Genomic DNA, 17,292 nt, shown 5'->3' with positions numbered 1-17,292 from the left:
GAGAAGGACTATATGAAAAATCCACATCTGGAGACAAGCTAGGTTTGGACTTTGCACTGAGATCTGTGGGTCCAGGGGTGTTGTCAAGCCTACATTTACTTCAAGAAATGAAGTAGAATGAATCATTAGCAGAACCTCTATTTCTAACCCGCCAAATGGGCAGAACCATTAGGACCACAACACCTACAGTGGAACTGGCAAATAACAATTTGATGGGAGCACAGTTTCCCGTAGTGAATGGAAACATCAGTAACAGAATAGCAACTAGACCTTCTTACTTTTCTTTTAGGTGACCGGTATCCCTGATGAACAGATCTTGGTAGCTGTATTTCCTGGGCTTCCTACTTCTGCTGAACTCTTCATACTGCCCCATAAAAACACAACAGAGAGGAGGAAAAGCAGTGAGGCTGATCTGGAGCAAGTAAGGAAAGAAGGATTCATGGAACACTCATTCCTATCATACCATTTGCGGAGGGGCCCCTTAACTTGTGCACACTGGAAATGACTTATTATAAGTGTGATGGAATTGGATGCATCTGGGACTGTGGCAGTATAGTTTATGGCATTACAGAAAATGATTTTCAGAGGAAAAATGGGCTTTTCTAATACCTCACTGAGATATGTCACAGTCTACCAGCAGTGGTTCTTCCTAGATCAGTGGTGTGTCCTTATTACAGTAGTTATGGCCAAAGGAACCTTGAATATGTACTCCCTCTACTCCCTGGAGGAATGCTAATAGACAGAGGCCAAAGCAGCAAGATAATATACTGAGGTTTACTAAAAATAAATCAGGCTCTTCAGCTCGTATATCACTGGAACAAGACCTCTTTTTTCTGCAGCAGCGAATGGCGTGTGCAAACTATATTTGGAAGTTACAATATCCATCCATTTAGATAAATAGGTAATTACAGTGATGAATAGCAACAGTGATATGCAGACAAGGGAAGAGCTAGGAACAACAGCACTAGTCTGCTGAAGCTTTCATGCTAGAATTACCAAGTGATTAAATCAGCTCTATAAAGGCAAAGGAATGAAGCACCGCTGGAAAGGCTGCTTAGCTCAAGCTAACGTTCTTGTATGCAGCATTTTTACTGCGTGCAAGCTATGTGGGAGCCCATCTCCAAGGAACTCTTGGAGGAGTAACTCTTCGGTGATCAAACATTAAATAATTCAGAGGACTCCTGAATTCTATGGAACCTCTTGTCACCCACTGAGCAAGGTCAGTCCCCTCAGAGCAGTACATTTGTCCTACGAAGATAGCAAAGATTTATGGTGGCGGGTGAGCAGAAGAGATGATGAATTGTGGTGCGAAGGTTTGGAAGGCTCTTTGGAGGGATTTTCTTGGGTTTTCCATCCTTTTCAGTAGGACCTACCCATATTAGAATTCCCTCCAAACAAGCTGTTGTGTCAATATTTCATATATCAGTATTATGCAGACATCTCAGATTAGGTTTCTGACTAGCTGACCACAAGGCCTGAATCTCCAGTGCTCTAATTTTATTGACAGTCTACTCGGTTGTACTTTGGCACCTGTTGTTGGCTGCTGCTTGAGGAGCTCTGGCCTGGTGAGTAGGCCATCAGAACTACTCTAGGGAGACCAGGCATTAACTAACTCAGACTCTGGTGTGACAAGCAGAGTATATGCTCTGAGACAACCAAATGACATATCATAGCTGGGTTGCTGAGCCATGAGTAAATGCCAGTCCAAGGCCCCTCTTCTAAATGAAGGAGAAATATGGCAAACTTGCCATTAATCTTCAAAACTGGTTTGTCTCGTCCACAACAGCCTATTTAAACAGGAGCTACATGTCGAGGATTGTCCTAGTGATCAGTGGGAGTAAATAAGTGTTACTAGGTTGGACTAGCTAACTCAGTTCCATCATCCACCCATGAAAAGCCAATATGTCAGTGATTTCCAAGTGCATTAGATCAAACTCACAAGATATTGTGGAGGGTGAAAAGATCCTTATCTCTTTTCCCTCCCCCACCACCCTCCTCAAAAAAAGAAAAAAAAAATTGCTAATTTACTTTCTTGAGTTTGCTTCCCAGGAGAGATATAATAACATACTCTGTGAGTCTCAAAAGTCCTGGAGGGAGACTTGCATGCAATAACACTTAGTTCTGTCTAAAGCACACATACATGTTTCTCTCCACTTCCTCAGTCTCTCTCTCCCCTCTCTTCCTGAAGCCAGTAAGAGATGTTAGCCACCTTTCATGGGCTACATGCATTCCTGAATGTTATCCAGAGCTTGATGTCTTCTATATTGTAATTACTGTACCTCTTATTATTTCATCAGGTGGTAGAAATCCTGTTTAATGCTCTCAACCAGAACCTGGTCCAGTTTGAACTGAAGCCCGGTGTTGAAGTCATTGTGTATGTTACTCAGTTAACATTAGGTGAGTATGGCATCAATTGCATAGCTGTGGTTCTCTTGAGGCTTCAGGCAACTCCAGGAGAACCAGACTACATCAGAGCACTCACAGTTTGGTATGTGCTACTGGGATACGTAGGACTGATCATATTGAGACATTGTCCGCGGTAGAAGCAGGAAGCGTTAAAAACAGAATCCAGCAGTGGCACCTTCATGCACCAGTTTGTACAAGTATTAAAAGTACCACTTAAGAGTTCCCTATGGCTTAATTAACTAGTGCATTGATGTTTTTCAAGTGTTTTAGAAAATCAGGCGAATGGTATTCTATTAAGCCCTCATTGGGCACCTGTGGAATTCAATGGGAGTATTACCAACTTTCATGGCTGTTGGATCAAATCCTTATTGCAAAGGGCTTGTTAATGTTATGACTAGCCCAGAAGCTTTATAGGGGCAAAGTACTCATGAAAAGAGGATCTAGGCCTCTTAGAGGGAATACGTGCCTCAATATTGACTTTTACAAATTAGAACTTATTTACATTTCAATGTTACCTATCTCCATTTTCCCACAGAGTAATGAATAGTCGCTTTAAGCTTCATCACCCCCTTTGCTTAAACCACCCTAGTGTGAAGCTCTCAGTTACTGCTGAGAATTTCAGCCAGCCTAGTGTGAAGCTCTCAGCTATTGCTGAGACAGTGATGGCTACAGAGGAGATGATGGATTTGTTTTGCCCTTGGTTTTTATGACTGCCCTTGCAATCATCTGAAATGTGGGATCTTGTGGATGTGACATTGCTGATAGTCTCTCCGAAAGATTGGGATTCCTGTCCCACGATAACACACTTCAGTTTCTTTTTATGTGAGAGTCTCAGAGAGCCGAGAGCTGGGCTAAACCAAGGCTTGTAGCCTATCCTGCAGGTAATGCCTTTTTACCTTCACTCTGACTGTTGTTTGGGGCTTAGAGTCAGATGTTAACAGGAGCAAGCTGGAATGAATTAATTTGCAAAACTGGGAATGAGATATAAATATCTGCAGCCTCCAGGTTCAGAATCTGGGTTTGTTCTAGTAAGACACTGCAGAAGGTGAATTTAGCTTACAGTTCTCAACTATTCTCACAGCACCACCCCCCGAGTGGGGGTGCTGCATTTGTTTCATGACCATTCCCATAGTATTTTGACTCACATGAAATGACAGTCAATTCTTTTCCGTGAAAGAGTCTGTCGAAGTAGTAGAAGCAGAATAGTGTCAGGATCAGACTCTTCGGTGTGAAAATTTGTCGACGGAACCAAAAGAGACTCTATTTGCATAGACTTTGTCCTCATCTTCTGAGTGACAGGAAAACAATAGAGAACAGAAAAAGAACCAAACCCAAATATTTATGCAGTGAGAAACACTCATCTGCTACTTAATATCATTTGTGCATCATTAGAGACTTCTCATCAGACTCTTGATTCTCTGCACAGTGCTCAGGCCATTAAGATGGTCTGCTCCGATGAGCTGTGGGAATAGCTGCATAAACAAGGTACAGTAATACACTTTATTTAGCCCACCAAAATGTCAAGGATAGATGGATCAGATCTCAAAAATATTATAATGTGGTGTGTGCTTGGGTCCAGGATTATTGCTCTGGGCTCCTCCACATTATGAAAACTGACTCAATTAAAAAGTCCGTAAGGTGCAATACAAGGATGAACGTTGAGGCTTCTCACAAGACCAGATCTCTGTCACATGTGAGACAGACATACGGCCTTGGAAGATGAGAGCCACGCTGTTCACGGATGCTCTGAGGTAGCATCTCCAAAGAGAAATAGACATGCATTAAACCACACTTCATAAATTTCATTTCCACTTCAGTCCCTGGAAAAGCCTGAAAAGAAATAGCCCGGAATGCTAACACAGGAGTGATCGGCCGTTCAGCTAAGCATGGCTTGCTGTGCCTTTTCACTGTACTGTCTTGAAAAAGGAGCTTGTCTTTCAAAGGACAAGAATGTCAATTTGTTTCCTACTGATTGGTCTTGCAGAAAACAGCGTGCCATCACGCAGCGGTGATAAAGCAGATGTGGCAGAGACAGAGTTGAGCTCAACTCTCTGGTAGTTAACGTGATCCCTAATAATATCTTGCAAATGTAATGCTCTGCTTTTCCTCCTGCAGCACCCCTTGTCGACTCCAGCACGGGTCACAGCAGTTCAGCAATGCTGATGTTGTTGTCTGTGGTGTTTGTAGGCTTGGCTGTCTTTTTAATCTACAAATTCAAGAGGTAAGCTGAGAAACTTTGGGGGATGGGAGGAGGAGGCACTGGGTGGTTTACAGGAAATCTCGGCAGAGCAGTGCATGCATTGCAGATGTAGAGCGAGTTATTCTGGCCTAAGGCTTAGACCAGTGTAGTTCCCTATTTCTCGTATATATAGAGAAGACCATCTACTGCCCTTCCAACCCAAACGATGCTCTGAAAGCTCACCAAGAGCTCAGAAATCAAGCTGTGACCTGCTTCAACAGATGTGTTTGAACTCCAGGCCAGAAATGGGAACCCTGTGTGCTCACTGAGTACTGAGCCACACAATGCAGGCTTAGTCAAAAAATCACGACGGATGTCTTCATAGAGTCTATATCCAGCTGGCCAACTGCCTTAGCGCAGCAGCATCTCATTTGTATCTTGCAAAGAGAATAGTTCAGTCTTGCAGAGGAACAGGTGTGATTATGTAAAGGGTGCGAGACTCAAAGCTAGAAAATTTTGTATTAAGCATCAAAATGCCTTTGGGAATCTGTGCTGAGATTTTCTTTGCCAGATGTTAACATAAACCTTTCGCTTCCAGGCAGCAGGCAGGACCTGTGCTGGCCCATGGCACTTCACTGCTGCAAGCTGTGAAACAAAATATGGGATAAGAATGGTCCGTTTGCTGAAGAGCTGCCTTATGAGAATATGTTTTAGGCAGATGGAGCTCTTTAGGAGGAACTTTGCATTCAGTACAGGACTTACTGTGTTAAATGGTCTATGTGTCCAGATCCTGCCCAGTGACAAAATATTGTATTAAAAGCATAAGCTAAGTCTGACTTCAAAAAAAAAAAAAAAAAAAAAAAAAAAAAAAAAAAAAAAAAACAAAACCACAAAAAAAACCAAACCAAAACAAAAAATTCTGGATATGACTAGTTCCTCCAAATTGGGAAGCTAGAGCTTCTACTGTCCAGATTCCAGCTATATGTTTCTCTTTCCAGCTTTTCTGCAGCCCAAGATAAGGCTGGTACTCTCTGATAATGTTTGTGGGATACGAACAGTATTAAAAATGGAATGATAAGACAGGCGTGTATCCTGGTCTCAAGGTTTGAAGCTCCTTCCATTTCTAAGCTCTTGCATTAACCATTTTCCAAACCAGTGGGTAACAGTGCTTCCTGCGCTTGATCCTGTTCACATCAAGATCTGTTACCAACCTCCCACTGACCTCAGTGGCCCAGGACAATTTCCAGAAAATCCACACATGTGAATCTGCTCAGGTGCAGATTTCCTGGCCGTCAGTGTGACTTGCTTGTTGCAGTCTGAAATCCTCTTTTTGCTTCTGTGAGTCCCAGGCGAATGGGGAATGGGACATGGGACTTGTTCGAAGCATTGATTTAATAATGTGCTGGGGAGGCAGCTGATGATTTCTGTCACTCCCAGATGTAGGATGAGGACGGCAAAAAGGTCCCTCTGGGAGAGATGTGTCAAGATGTAGGTACAACCCTTTGTAAGATGTGCTTTCCTTTGTGTCTTGGTGAGATGTATTCTTAGGTTTGGCCTAATGTCTTTGGCTCTGTGGTCAGCGATCGGTTCCCAGGAAGCAGGGTCTCTATATTCTGGCTGCCAGGAGCAGTGAGGAGCTTGGTGTAATCCACGCTGCTTTGGCAGTCCCCAGGTCATGTTATGCTACTACAAGCTTATAAAACGGATCCTTGTACCACTTAAGCATCCTGAGCCTTACGCATAGCAGCCATCAACCTTGTTCTGTGCTCCAGAACAAGGGAAAGAGCGGGGAAGACCCTGCCTCGTTAAAATCTGACTGAAAATTGAATGTATTACAAATTGGGAGTGAGAGGGAGGATGATTAAACATTGGTTCTGCTTAGTCCAAAGCTCATCAGCTTGTTGTCCCCTCTTTTATGTTCTGTTCCAAAGAGGACAAACCCAGGTCACAGAGTTTAGGATTAAGTCAGTTACACAGAGTGTCCTCTAGCTTGATTTTTTCAGAACAGAGAGTAACTGTTCAGCTCTGTCTAAAACCTCTGGCTCAATGGATCAGAAGTGAGAGTATGCAACAATTCTTAATGGAAAAAGGAGGTGAAAACAAAAGGTTTCCTCTAGCTCTCTGTGATGCAGAGGTCCCTTAGCCATGTGTACTTTTCTGATTAATGGTGATCCCAGCCTGAATACAGAACTGCTGCTTACAGGGAAGGGTTGCGGGGAAAGCATGGGCCTGCATGAATTTTTAATTCTACAACTTTATAGAATCGGTGCTTTGCTGGTTTGCACACAGACTCCTTATTATGAGTCCATCAAGTTATAGACTCGGCAGGCATATTAAACACTGCTGCCAGAGAGACGCTTGTTGAGGAGGTCTGGGTGGAAAGGGAAGGAAGGGAGAAAAGCAGGAAAATAATCTGTAAAAAGGTTCTTTCTTTTCCAGGATATTGAGCATATAGCAGGTCAATACTAGGTGTGTATGGGTGGTGAGTAATGGAGGGGCAACGGGGCAGTCAGTGTGTGTGTGTGGGTTCAGCTCACACTCAGAGATGTGCGGTGGGACGTTATGGCCACCTGTGTCTGTGCTGGGAGGCACAGCAGGATTAGGTATGTGTGTATGGATGCACATATGTACAGCCGTCTCTGTTTCTTATTTCCCTAACTCTCTGAAGTACCTGAAGGCTCTGCCTCACAACTCTAAAGAGCTTTTCTCACTTTTCCTCTCAAAGCTCAAAAGACTATTACTTCTCTACCATTGCATTGTTTGGAGGGAAAACTAAGTCTTCCATTATCTCCAGACGTGTTCTTGTGTCCACGTTTCTACACACCTCTGGACGTATTCTGGCCACATAAATCCTATGGGAATGCATTTGTCCTCTCTCATCCAATGTGTGCGTTCCCTGCATAGTGCTTATGTCTTCTACTGATCTGTAAGGCAGGTCTGTAGGTTAGAAAGAGAGCGTAGGAGAAAGGGAGAACATCAGGAGTTTTGTTAACTGCTGCTAAACATCCCAAATACGTCCTGACTTGCTGCTGGTTAGGAACAGAATGCCAAATCAAGCCAATAACACAAGTTTGAGGCCAGAAGTTCACTGGAGTAAAATCAGCATAGATCTATTGAATTCATGAGAGCTGAGGCAATTTCCACTGCTTTCAATCTCTGTCATATCCAGCAGCAGACAGGTTAGCAGAGAGAGATGGCATGTTATATAGCTTCTTTTGAACACATCTTCTTTCTCTCTCCTGTGTGCTTTAAGGAACTGCAAGAATTATCTGATTTTTCCTTATTTTAGCAGTGTGGACTGCGTGGCACAGAGTCCTTTTAAGGGCATTAGAAAAAACAGTCAGTCACCTTCCAGCAGATAATCCTAGCAACCCCCATGGCGCTTAACACATTACTTTTCAGTTCTCTCATTTTAAACTCTCATTCCTCCAGGGGTTACTATCTAACTATCTGTCTAGGCCTATCTAACGATCTGTCTAACTAACTGACTTTCAAGGATATTGTTCTAGCAGTCCAAGTTAACTGCTCTTGGAAGAAGGAAGAAGAAATAATCCCTTCCCTTTCTTGGCTTCCTGAGCAGCAAGGGAAAATAAGTCCCTGCAAACGTGCATGATCTGTAGCGTGGCAAACTGTTTTTGCAATGAAATGGTAACAAATAGACTTTGGGTGGCTGTTATGAGGTTCAAGTCCTTTCTGTGCTCTGAGGCAGGAGCAACTCTTTATAACTCTTTCTGATGTGGCAGTTCCTACCGAGTCAGTGTGGGCCTGTCAATAGAAACAAGCCTAGCAAATTTTTTTCTCAGCTGATAGTAGTGCACAAATTGATTTTTACTTTCGGTTTCCAATGCACCCTAATCATGTAATAAATACTGAGAGAGCTGGCAGTTGCAGCTGATTGTACTTAGTTGATTGCTGCTCTCTGAGCTGGGTGCAGTGTCCATGGTGTGCATGACTTCTCGTTTAACATGGCAGGACCAGAACATTTAGGTTTACAGCTGGAGGAGCCTCTGGGCACAGGACAGGAAGGCAGTGGCCTGAGCTTTAGACTGCTGTTGGAATTAATGGATGCTAACGGCACTTTCGGAGCTGAAGATCACTGTGGTGCTTTCACCATTCTGAGAGCTGATACTGTGCATCACTGCCAGGGCTGCATTTCTGGGATATTCTCAGTTTAGTTGGTCTGATTAATCAATGACATGCCAAGGATCCCTGCGCTACAGAATATAACCTCTCATTTTCCTTTCCTGTGCAGGAAAATCCCTTGGATTAACATCTATGCCCAAGTTCAGCATGACAAGGAGCAGGAAATGATTGGCTCTGTCAGCCAAAGTGAAAACGCCCCCAAAATCACTCTAAGCGAGTTCACGGACCCTGAGGAGCTGATGGACAAAGAGCTGGACACACGAGTGATGGGTGAGAGACAGCCCTCAGCTGGGGCTTCTTTCACAGCCTGGGTGAGGATGTTGGTCGCTGGGGAGTGAGGAAGGGGAGTGACTGTGACCCCAGGTACAAGCAGAGCCTGAGGCACTGAGATAGGGAGCAAAACTCTCTCTGCAACATGGTAGCCGAGAGTTTTTCTTGGTTTTTCAGCTTTTCTCAAGTGTTACATGACTGGGGTAGGAACCTGGAAACAGCAGCAGGTACGCAGGAGTTAGTAATGGCTGTGGCTCATACCTTTGCCTGCTCACAACCCTGTCTCTCCTGTGGAGGGGCCCCAAATTCCCCGAACCCTCAGAAGAATCATCTGAGCCAAGCTTCGACTGTTGGTGTGCTACCACTACAAGTGAATGTGTTCCCAGTAGCTTAATGAGTTTACTGCTGGTCAACTGAGCTGTAGCAACAGGTTTTCTGCATGCTCCACGCTTGTTGCAAATACAAAAAAGGATGTGCTGCTTTTAAGCACATTTTCTGTCTTTACACTTGCACAAGCATATCCTAAGCAGCAATATAGTGAGAAGCAATATAGACCAAACTGTTGAAGCCACTGCACTGACTCTCTTCTCCGTTTTCTCCTCCACAGGAAGCATCTCAACAATTGCCAACAGTGAAAGCACAAAGGAAATCCCCAACTGCACTAGTGTTTAATACTGAGAATCCACTTGGTCTACAACATTTCTGACTTTTTATTTGTAATTATTATTGTTATAATTATTATTATTATGAAAAAGAAAGAGTTATATGTCATTATTATCATTTGGGAGGGGATGGGGTGGGCTTTTTCTGTTTACCAGGGCTGCATTCATAAATAGCAGGAGTTATTCATATTTAGGAAACACTCATCAGATTAGAAAGAAAAAACAAAGAATGAGTCAAGTGTGCAATGGGATCTGAATGCCAGCCTCCTGTTAAATATAGAATGGGAATTAAGTATTCAAAACCAACAGGTAGGTGTAGTACCTTAGGCAACATGTTGTAAGTAAATTGTCCCTTTTCAGCCCTTTTCAAAAGAAGTCATGGATCAGCTATTTCATCTTGCCAGAGGGCTCAGGCTGGATTGTTGGACCAGGCTCTGCAACACGCCAACAGCCCTCGCTTCCCAATGACATGCATGTCTCAGCTTTTTACAGGATCTTGCCTCTTTTAATTGCTTTTAATTTCAGTCACCCTCTGGCACTGTTGACTGCTGAGAAAGGGGAAAAAAAAAATCGGAGCAAACACACTCGTCAGTGTTCCTTGGACTGTAGATTGGCTGGAGGGGACAGCACCAGGAGCAAGGAAGGAGCATGCCTGAGTTTATGAATGCAGCCCAAACCCCGTGCATGTGAATAGCGAGGATGCCGAAGGCCTACTGTAGATAATTAAAATGTACATAGCTTTTTATTTCTTGGGAAATAATTTAATGTTTAGTAAAAAAAGATATGTTTAAAACAAAACCTGAACCACATACAGACACACACGCACGCGCATGCACACACACACACACACACGTGCGCGCGCTCGTACACGCCAGCCAACCCGGGACCGTGGTGAGCACCTGAATCACGCCTTGATTCCAAGTGTGTTCCAGTTGTCTGTCAAATTTCAATCTGGCACTCTGTGTATAACTGCAAGCCTTTTTTTTTAATATACATACATAGTATCATTTCCTATGATGGAGCAGAAGAAGATATTAGCAAGACAGCCTATGAGCCTGTCATGAATATTCTAGTGATGTTCATCATCTATTCACTTCTGTCACTGTTGTCCACTTCTAAGAAGGATCTCGGTGACATCCATCAGGGAAAATGAGGAAAACAAATGCAAAATTATCACCATCTCAGTGTGGGCAAATATCAGTGTGCTTGCAGTACCCAGTATAACCTCAACTCAACACTGGGCCAGGTTGCAGTAGAATCATAGAATCGTTTAGGTTGGAAAAGACCTTTAAGATCATAGAGTCCAACCGTTAACCTAGCACTGCCAAGTCCATTGTTCCCAGTGAGAAGTCATGCTCTTACCAGCTGGTGAAGTAAAGTGCTATTCAGGATGTGTAAGGGTAGTAAATTTTGGCTGAACATGATGCATGTGGTTAAGGACTGCTCTTTGGAGAGGGGGATGCATGGTCAGACCTGCTTTACTGAGCTAGGAAAGGTCTTTTTTACAAGTCTTGCAGAATGGCTGCTTCCAATTTTGGATAGAAATGCCATCACAGTAATTTCTGCATGGGGGTTGGTGCTTTCTGATTAGAACAGGGATGTTAACGAAGAAAAGGTAGTGAAAAAGCTCTTTAGGAAAAATTTAGCACACGGAGTGGAGGGATAGCCCTCAGGAGTGGTGGAGTTTTGGGTCAGGAGGTTGACCTTAGTGGTGAGTTACTTTTATCCATTTTTCTTGAGTTGGTGATATTAAAAATGGGCGTTACTCTGCAGAGTGTTGAGTTACAAGATCCAGCAGGAGTGGAAGGAAGATTGGAGGTACGTTTGGGAAGATGTTCTAGTGCTCACAGAATAGCAGAGAGTGAGGCCAGGTGACAATGTTTGTTGCCATTTTTTAGGATCTGGATACAGGACTCTGCATCACCTTTAATATATCTGGGCTGAAATGAGGAGATGGCTGGAATTTCAGCGTTACTTGCTACGTCTCCACATTGCATCATGCCAGTTGGCTACAAACCAGCCTCAGCTACATGTGTTCACTCTGTTAATGGGCTGGAATGTCTTTCAAAGGTTATAATCCTGATGGATCTGCAGGTGGAGAGAAAAGTGGTTAAACACAGTTTTGCAGAACAACACAGGAGGTATTTCAAGATTAAAATTGTAAAGCCAAAATGTAGGGAAATACTTTTTTGTGTGAAGTACTAAAGCTAAATATTCTCAATTCTTCTTCTCCTCCATTTCAGTCAGGCTTGTGAGCCTTTTCTGTTGATTTAAAAATAATTCTTTTCTCTTTCCTCCCTCACTTTTCTGCCCTAGTTCCTAATATAAGCTGGAGAGTGATGGCGGTGTTGTTCTATTTTACCGTGAGTTTCCATCCATCACATGTGCATAAACTGTTGCATTACTGTCCCTGTTCTACTGAAACACCAAAGTAGTTTACAGTAATGGCCCAGTCTGGTGATAACACTGTTAGCACAAGGCCATAGCTTCTCATTTAGGTATAGATGGGAGGGATGTACATAAACAATGGTCCTGTGGGCCTTGAGCTAAAGTGAGGGCTGATCTCAGTCTTTGCTGGTCATTAGGATTTGAGGGACTGCTTTTGTGAGCTGCCGCAGAGGACTGAATGTGAAACACTCATTATCTTTTGTATTAACTTTTTCTTTTGTTAAACCAGGAAATTAAGTGAAAATGCTCATTGGTGTTTGGAGTTTTGTAGTTTTTTTACGGGATTGATCTCATGTTGATTTAAAAAGAAGGGCAGGGGATTACAGTTTTCACAATTTCTTTTCAAAAATTTTTACAGTATTTTTACAATTTTTCCCTTTACACTCTTAAAGATGGCTGTTAAATATCTCATAACAGATGGGAGGAAGCAAGGAGGAAAAATTGGGAGTAAGCTGCTGAAAAAAATGGAAACATTTTCACTTCTCAAAAAGAAATTTAACCTCGATGAAGGCTGAGAAGTTTCTGAATGACACAGTTAATTTTTGGAGAAACATCTGTCCAGAAAGCCATTTTCAATCCAAAATTATCCTAAAGGCACTACAAAGCAAACAAAAAGAGATCCATGGAGACAAAATTAAATGTCAAAAAAACCCTGCCTGCTTCTTCAGTTGGCTCAAACTTCATGTTCCACGGGAGCTGGTGGGTCTCACTGCCTCTCGGGGTAGTTTGTCACACTGCTCTCTGGAGCAGAAGGTGTTCCATGCGCATCAGGGAAGAGCGTCCTAGGATGTACATGGGACCAGATTTCCCAGATTATTCCTGACACATTAGGGCACAGCCATGGCTGATGGCAGCTGAAAAAAGGTTGTGTTCATGACTGAAAGCTGCTCCTTTAGGATACTAGAAGGGTGACTACAGCGTCCCAGTGGATATCCAGGGCTGTATCTATCCATGGGACCTCCGTAAGGTTTGGATTGGGTAACCAGCATTGTCCACCCTTTTTGGAAGGTACTGAGCTGCGGTGTTAGCACAGACTGGAGTATTGGCCACTTTTATTTGTGTCTGTCAGGCTGGGAAATAACAACTTGGGGACGTCATTAGGGTTTTTTTTCCCCTGCAAGTTTTACCCTTAAGGAAAATGTAATGGAAATCCTTGAAGATGTAGGTTATTATTTAACTGAGTAAGGAGGGAAAGAGCCAATGCCATGAGTAGAATGTAAATAGCTTCCATGCTGTAGGTATGTATAAAGAGGAAGAGAAAAAGAGAGAGAGCAAGAGACAGGGTCAGTGCCCTCTGTCACTGCCAGCCTTTCCCCATGATGGATTCTGCTGTATCAGCTGTAATTTAGGAATAACGCATGAGGCCTGGAGACTAGGTGCAGCTTTTGGCTGTGTATTGCTGTCAATCTGATGTAAACACCCAGTAGTTCCTCTGCTTAGTTTAACCTGTGCTTGAGAACCCCAACACTAAGCCCGGAAGGTTCGGAGATGAGGTTTAGCGCGACTGGGGACTGCAGTGTATTTCAGTTACAGTTACCATCAATAAGAGCATGTGCAGGAGAGTGTGCGTTTTCTTCTGGACTAAGCCTTGGTTTCAGGGTTGTGGAAAGATGTCCTGTTCTCCTCCCTTTCCCTTCAGTCAGTTCCCACACACATTCCAGGTCTGAGAAACTAAACCAGAATCCTCACATTCCTTCTGATGATGTCGGACAGTGCATTAAACCCAAACCACCACCATGGTTTTAAAGGATTAAATGAGGCAGACAATTGCAATACCCGTATTAAACACAGTAATACAAATGCATGAGTCATATATATACATATATATATACTGTTCTTGGTTTTATTGTTCCATTTGAATATTTCTACTGTAAAAAAGGCAGTGGTTTTGAAATTGTTGAAAATAAATGTATTTTTGTACATCAGAGTTACCCCTGGCTGCTCTTTCAGTCCTTGTTCTTCTCAAATTTCCTTTTGGCGAAGTCTGCTCTCTATTCACTGAATTTCTATACCTATGGAATTTGCCATACCTAGACCTCCAACTCTGTCTGTCATTCAGGGTCATGCAAAGCACATGGAGGGTGAGCAGAGAAATGTTATAAGGCAAGATATTTAAGATAAAACAACCACCTCTCCTTCCTTTTTACTGCTCACCCTAAAAGTAATTATCTCCTTTCCTTTCTGTTCCACAGGCTGATTCTCTTTGGAGCCTGGGAGGTGAACAGAAGGGGAGAACTATCTGCTTATGCAGACAAGGCCCCATGAATCCCGTGCTCTCACCTAACAGACTTGGGTCTGGAAGAGGCTGTAGAGTGCCCATGCCAAAAAAAAAAAAAAATAGAAAAAAAGAGAGAGAGAGAGAGAAAGCAAAAGTACCTTCTTCACTCCTTGGCACAGGAGACTGTTTAAAAAGGAAAAGGGCACAGAAATGTGTCTCTGGACACGCATCAGCCATCTCCCTCCATGGGCGTGCATACACATCCCCCATCCCTCCGCCTTCTCCTTTCCTTCAGCTCTGGAGGTCCATAAACTGCAGATTTCTGGAGTATGGCAGAGATACCTGGCAAACATCTCTCCATGGCTGTCTCCTACTTATGCTTCTTCCCAATTGTCCACTACTGGTCACTGGTGGAGGTGAGACTAATGGGCCAAATCTTTTCTCTGACCTGATGGAGCTAATCTTTTATGTACATAGTACTTAAGAATGCAGCTGGTATCTGTTTTTTTCTCCTTTTTGTAATCAATGATCAGCTATTTCTGTTTTTCCTTTATGTCAGTAAGCTGAAAAGGTCAGGCAACCAAGGACTAGGTTGGCTATCTCTGAGTGTGATGTATCAGAAATCCCCAGCATCACAGAAGGTCTCTCAGCTTTTGAAAAGTTTGGGTCTGGCCCTCTTTACGGCAATGCCAATCTAACGTTTCTGTTCACAGAATCCTGAAATACAAGTTTGAAACAGACAAGCACAAATGATGAAATTACCATGGCTTAACACGCTACCACTCAGACCCGGTAATCGACTGTGTGCAGAAACCCAGCTAAGTGCAGTCAAATGCGGGCACTTAAACATCAGCCCTCATCACAGTCTGGGACCAGGAGCAGTAGCTCAGTCTTTGTCTGAATCCAGCTGTTCTTCTGTGACGGATGGACTTATTATTCCCTTTATTAAAGGCAGCGTAAGCACAGTTTGCCACATTATGATATTCTTAGGATTGTGCCAAATACCCCTCTATCAGGGAAGATGGCGCTGGCGGGAAAAGTGCATCATAAACACTCCTGGAGTCAGCTCATCACTGTCTTGTTTCATTCTTTATCGTGGTGCTCAACAGCACCCAAGGCTGCTGCACGTGGGACACCTATAGCACAGCTGAGGAAAGTACTGTCAAGGCCGTTTTCCCCAGGTTGCTGTGTTGATACTGAAAAGTTTGGCTTGGTCTGGGCTCACTGAGTAATGATGCTCTTGTGTTCCCTGTGCAGGGAGAGCCTTTCATTACTTGTATAATGGGAGCACCTAGAGGGCCTGGCTGAGAACGCATCCCACTGAATAAACCATGTCACGGCGATGTCGGTGATGGAGTGCACAAGTGCAATGAGGCCTGGCTGGGGCTGGCTGTATCCTCACCCACACACTGCAGTGTAGGACTTGGAGGAACATGCATGCCTGAACCAACCAAGGCTCTATCATCACACTCTGGGGTATTGGGCTGGATTCTCCTGCTGTAAGGCAGAATCCGAGACGCACATGATGGACCTTTTGTACTGTTCTGGAAGATGAGTGTCCTTCTAAAATTATCAGCCTGAAGAGGCTTATACTCGCTGCTCCTGCTTGTCAGGAGTGTGCCCAACCTTGCCAAGGTAGGAGAGGAGCCTCTTTCCCTTAGTTCAGTCCAGGCCTTGGTGCAACCAGAAATACAAGTTCTCATGCCCCAGAGAATTAGCCCAAGAGTGGAGGTCTTGTGCTTCTGGTGCCTCCCTGTGAATGCTGCTGCCCAACTTCTTCTAGTCCTTGTTCTGGGGACAAAAAGAGACGTTTCCCATCCAGAACTCATGGCACCATCCACTTCAACAGAGTGAGGTAGCACTTAGCTGGATTTGCCTTCTGCCCAGGTCTTCCTTTTCCCTTGGCCCTCTCCCCAGTGAAGTACTCTGGTTATTAAGCACTATCAAAGCACCATTGCATTACTGACATATTATTGTAATACATCACTTGATTGCTGGTCTGCTGTCATATATCATGGTGCTACATCAGAGGACTGACAGGTGACAGGAACCCTAGACCCAGAGACAGATCACTTCTCTAAGCTTTATGGGCTTTTTTCCTCTAAGACAGCAAGCAAAGGCAAAGAAAGCAGTGTTGGATGGCTGCAACAAAGCTTTCAAAGCCTTTAAATATACCTATCTATACGTTTTTCCCCTGACCCCGAAACATTAATTAAACAAGTCTGCTGATGTTTCTACATGAGCCCATAAAGATGGGCTTATTTTGGGTCATGGAGGATGGAGGGAGCGGTTGCTCACTGTGAAATGTTTCATGAGACTGGCATGTGAGTGTCTGTGTGAGCAGAAGAGAAATGTTTGTCCTTGCAAAACAAAAAAAGGTTTGTTCCTGAATTTCAGAAAATTTATGCAGTTGTGCAGGTGGAGACAGGACAGAAGGTAATTGTGGTGTTTGTTATTGGGATTTTACCCATGATCAGTACACAAGGATTTTGCTTCGCCATTTCTTTATGCTCATTCCACCTGTGCAGGCCCAATGGCATCAGTGAATTTAGTCTTGATTTACACCAGTCTGAGCTCTCACGTTAAGAGGAGTTACATGCCAACTTCAAGGACAGAATAAATCCTTTTTAATGCCTCGTTGTGAATGTCAAAGAGTTTTCAGGCCAAAATTTAGGGGAGATTGTAATAATAATAATAAAACACATACAGGACATAGTGGGGAGGAAGGAGGAGGATGTTTATGAAATGCAACAGAAACGCTATGATGATGTGTGCTTTTAAAAATCCTGTGTTGGTTACATGAACCTGGGAGGCAAAAAGGAGAGAAAAACTGGAAACCAGATGTGGACCAGAGCAGGGAAGAACAGAGGTGGACTGGGCTGTCTGAGAGCCTTTGGCTGACCAGCACGGATGGTGAGAGGGACAGGGATGTTTAACCATTTAATAGTTTTAGCACGGAAAATTTC

At 43.5% G+C, this 17,292-nt stretch overlaps 1 protein-coding gene across 1 annotated transcript in view; it reads left to right on the top strand.

Annotated features, from left to right (window-relative positions):
• SORCS3 (sortilin related VPS10 domain containing receptor 3) overlaps positions 1–13,985 on the top strand; it is a 307,837-nt gene extending 293,852 nt beyond the window's left edge. Inside the window, exons 23-27 of the mRNA XM_063339010.1 lie at positions 290–421; positions 2,298–2,397; positions 4,522–4,627; positions 8,838–8,998; positions 9,606–13,985. Coding sequence (XP_063195080.1) covers positions 290–421; positions 2,298–2,397; positions 4,522–4,627; positions 8,838–8,998; positions 9,606–9,670 — 564 coding nt within the window. The 3' untranslated portion in view covers positions 9,671–13,985. The remainder of the gene's footprint in view (positions 1–289; positions 422–2,297; positions 2,398–4,521; positions 4,628–8,837; positions 8,999–9,605) is intronic.
• The last annotated feature ends 3,307 nt before the right edge of the window (positions 13,986–17,292 follow it).

This window comes from Chroicocephalus ridibundus, chromosome 6, assembly GCF_963924245.1.
Source record: "Chroicocephalus ridibundus chromosome 6, bChrRid1.1, whole genome shotgun sequence".
NCBI classification, from domain to species: Eukaryota; Metazoa; Chordata; class Aves; order Charadriiformes; family Laridae; genus Chroicocephalus; species Chroicocephalus ridibundus.
This window is presented reverse-complemented; position numbering and strand designations above follow the sequence as displayed.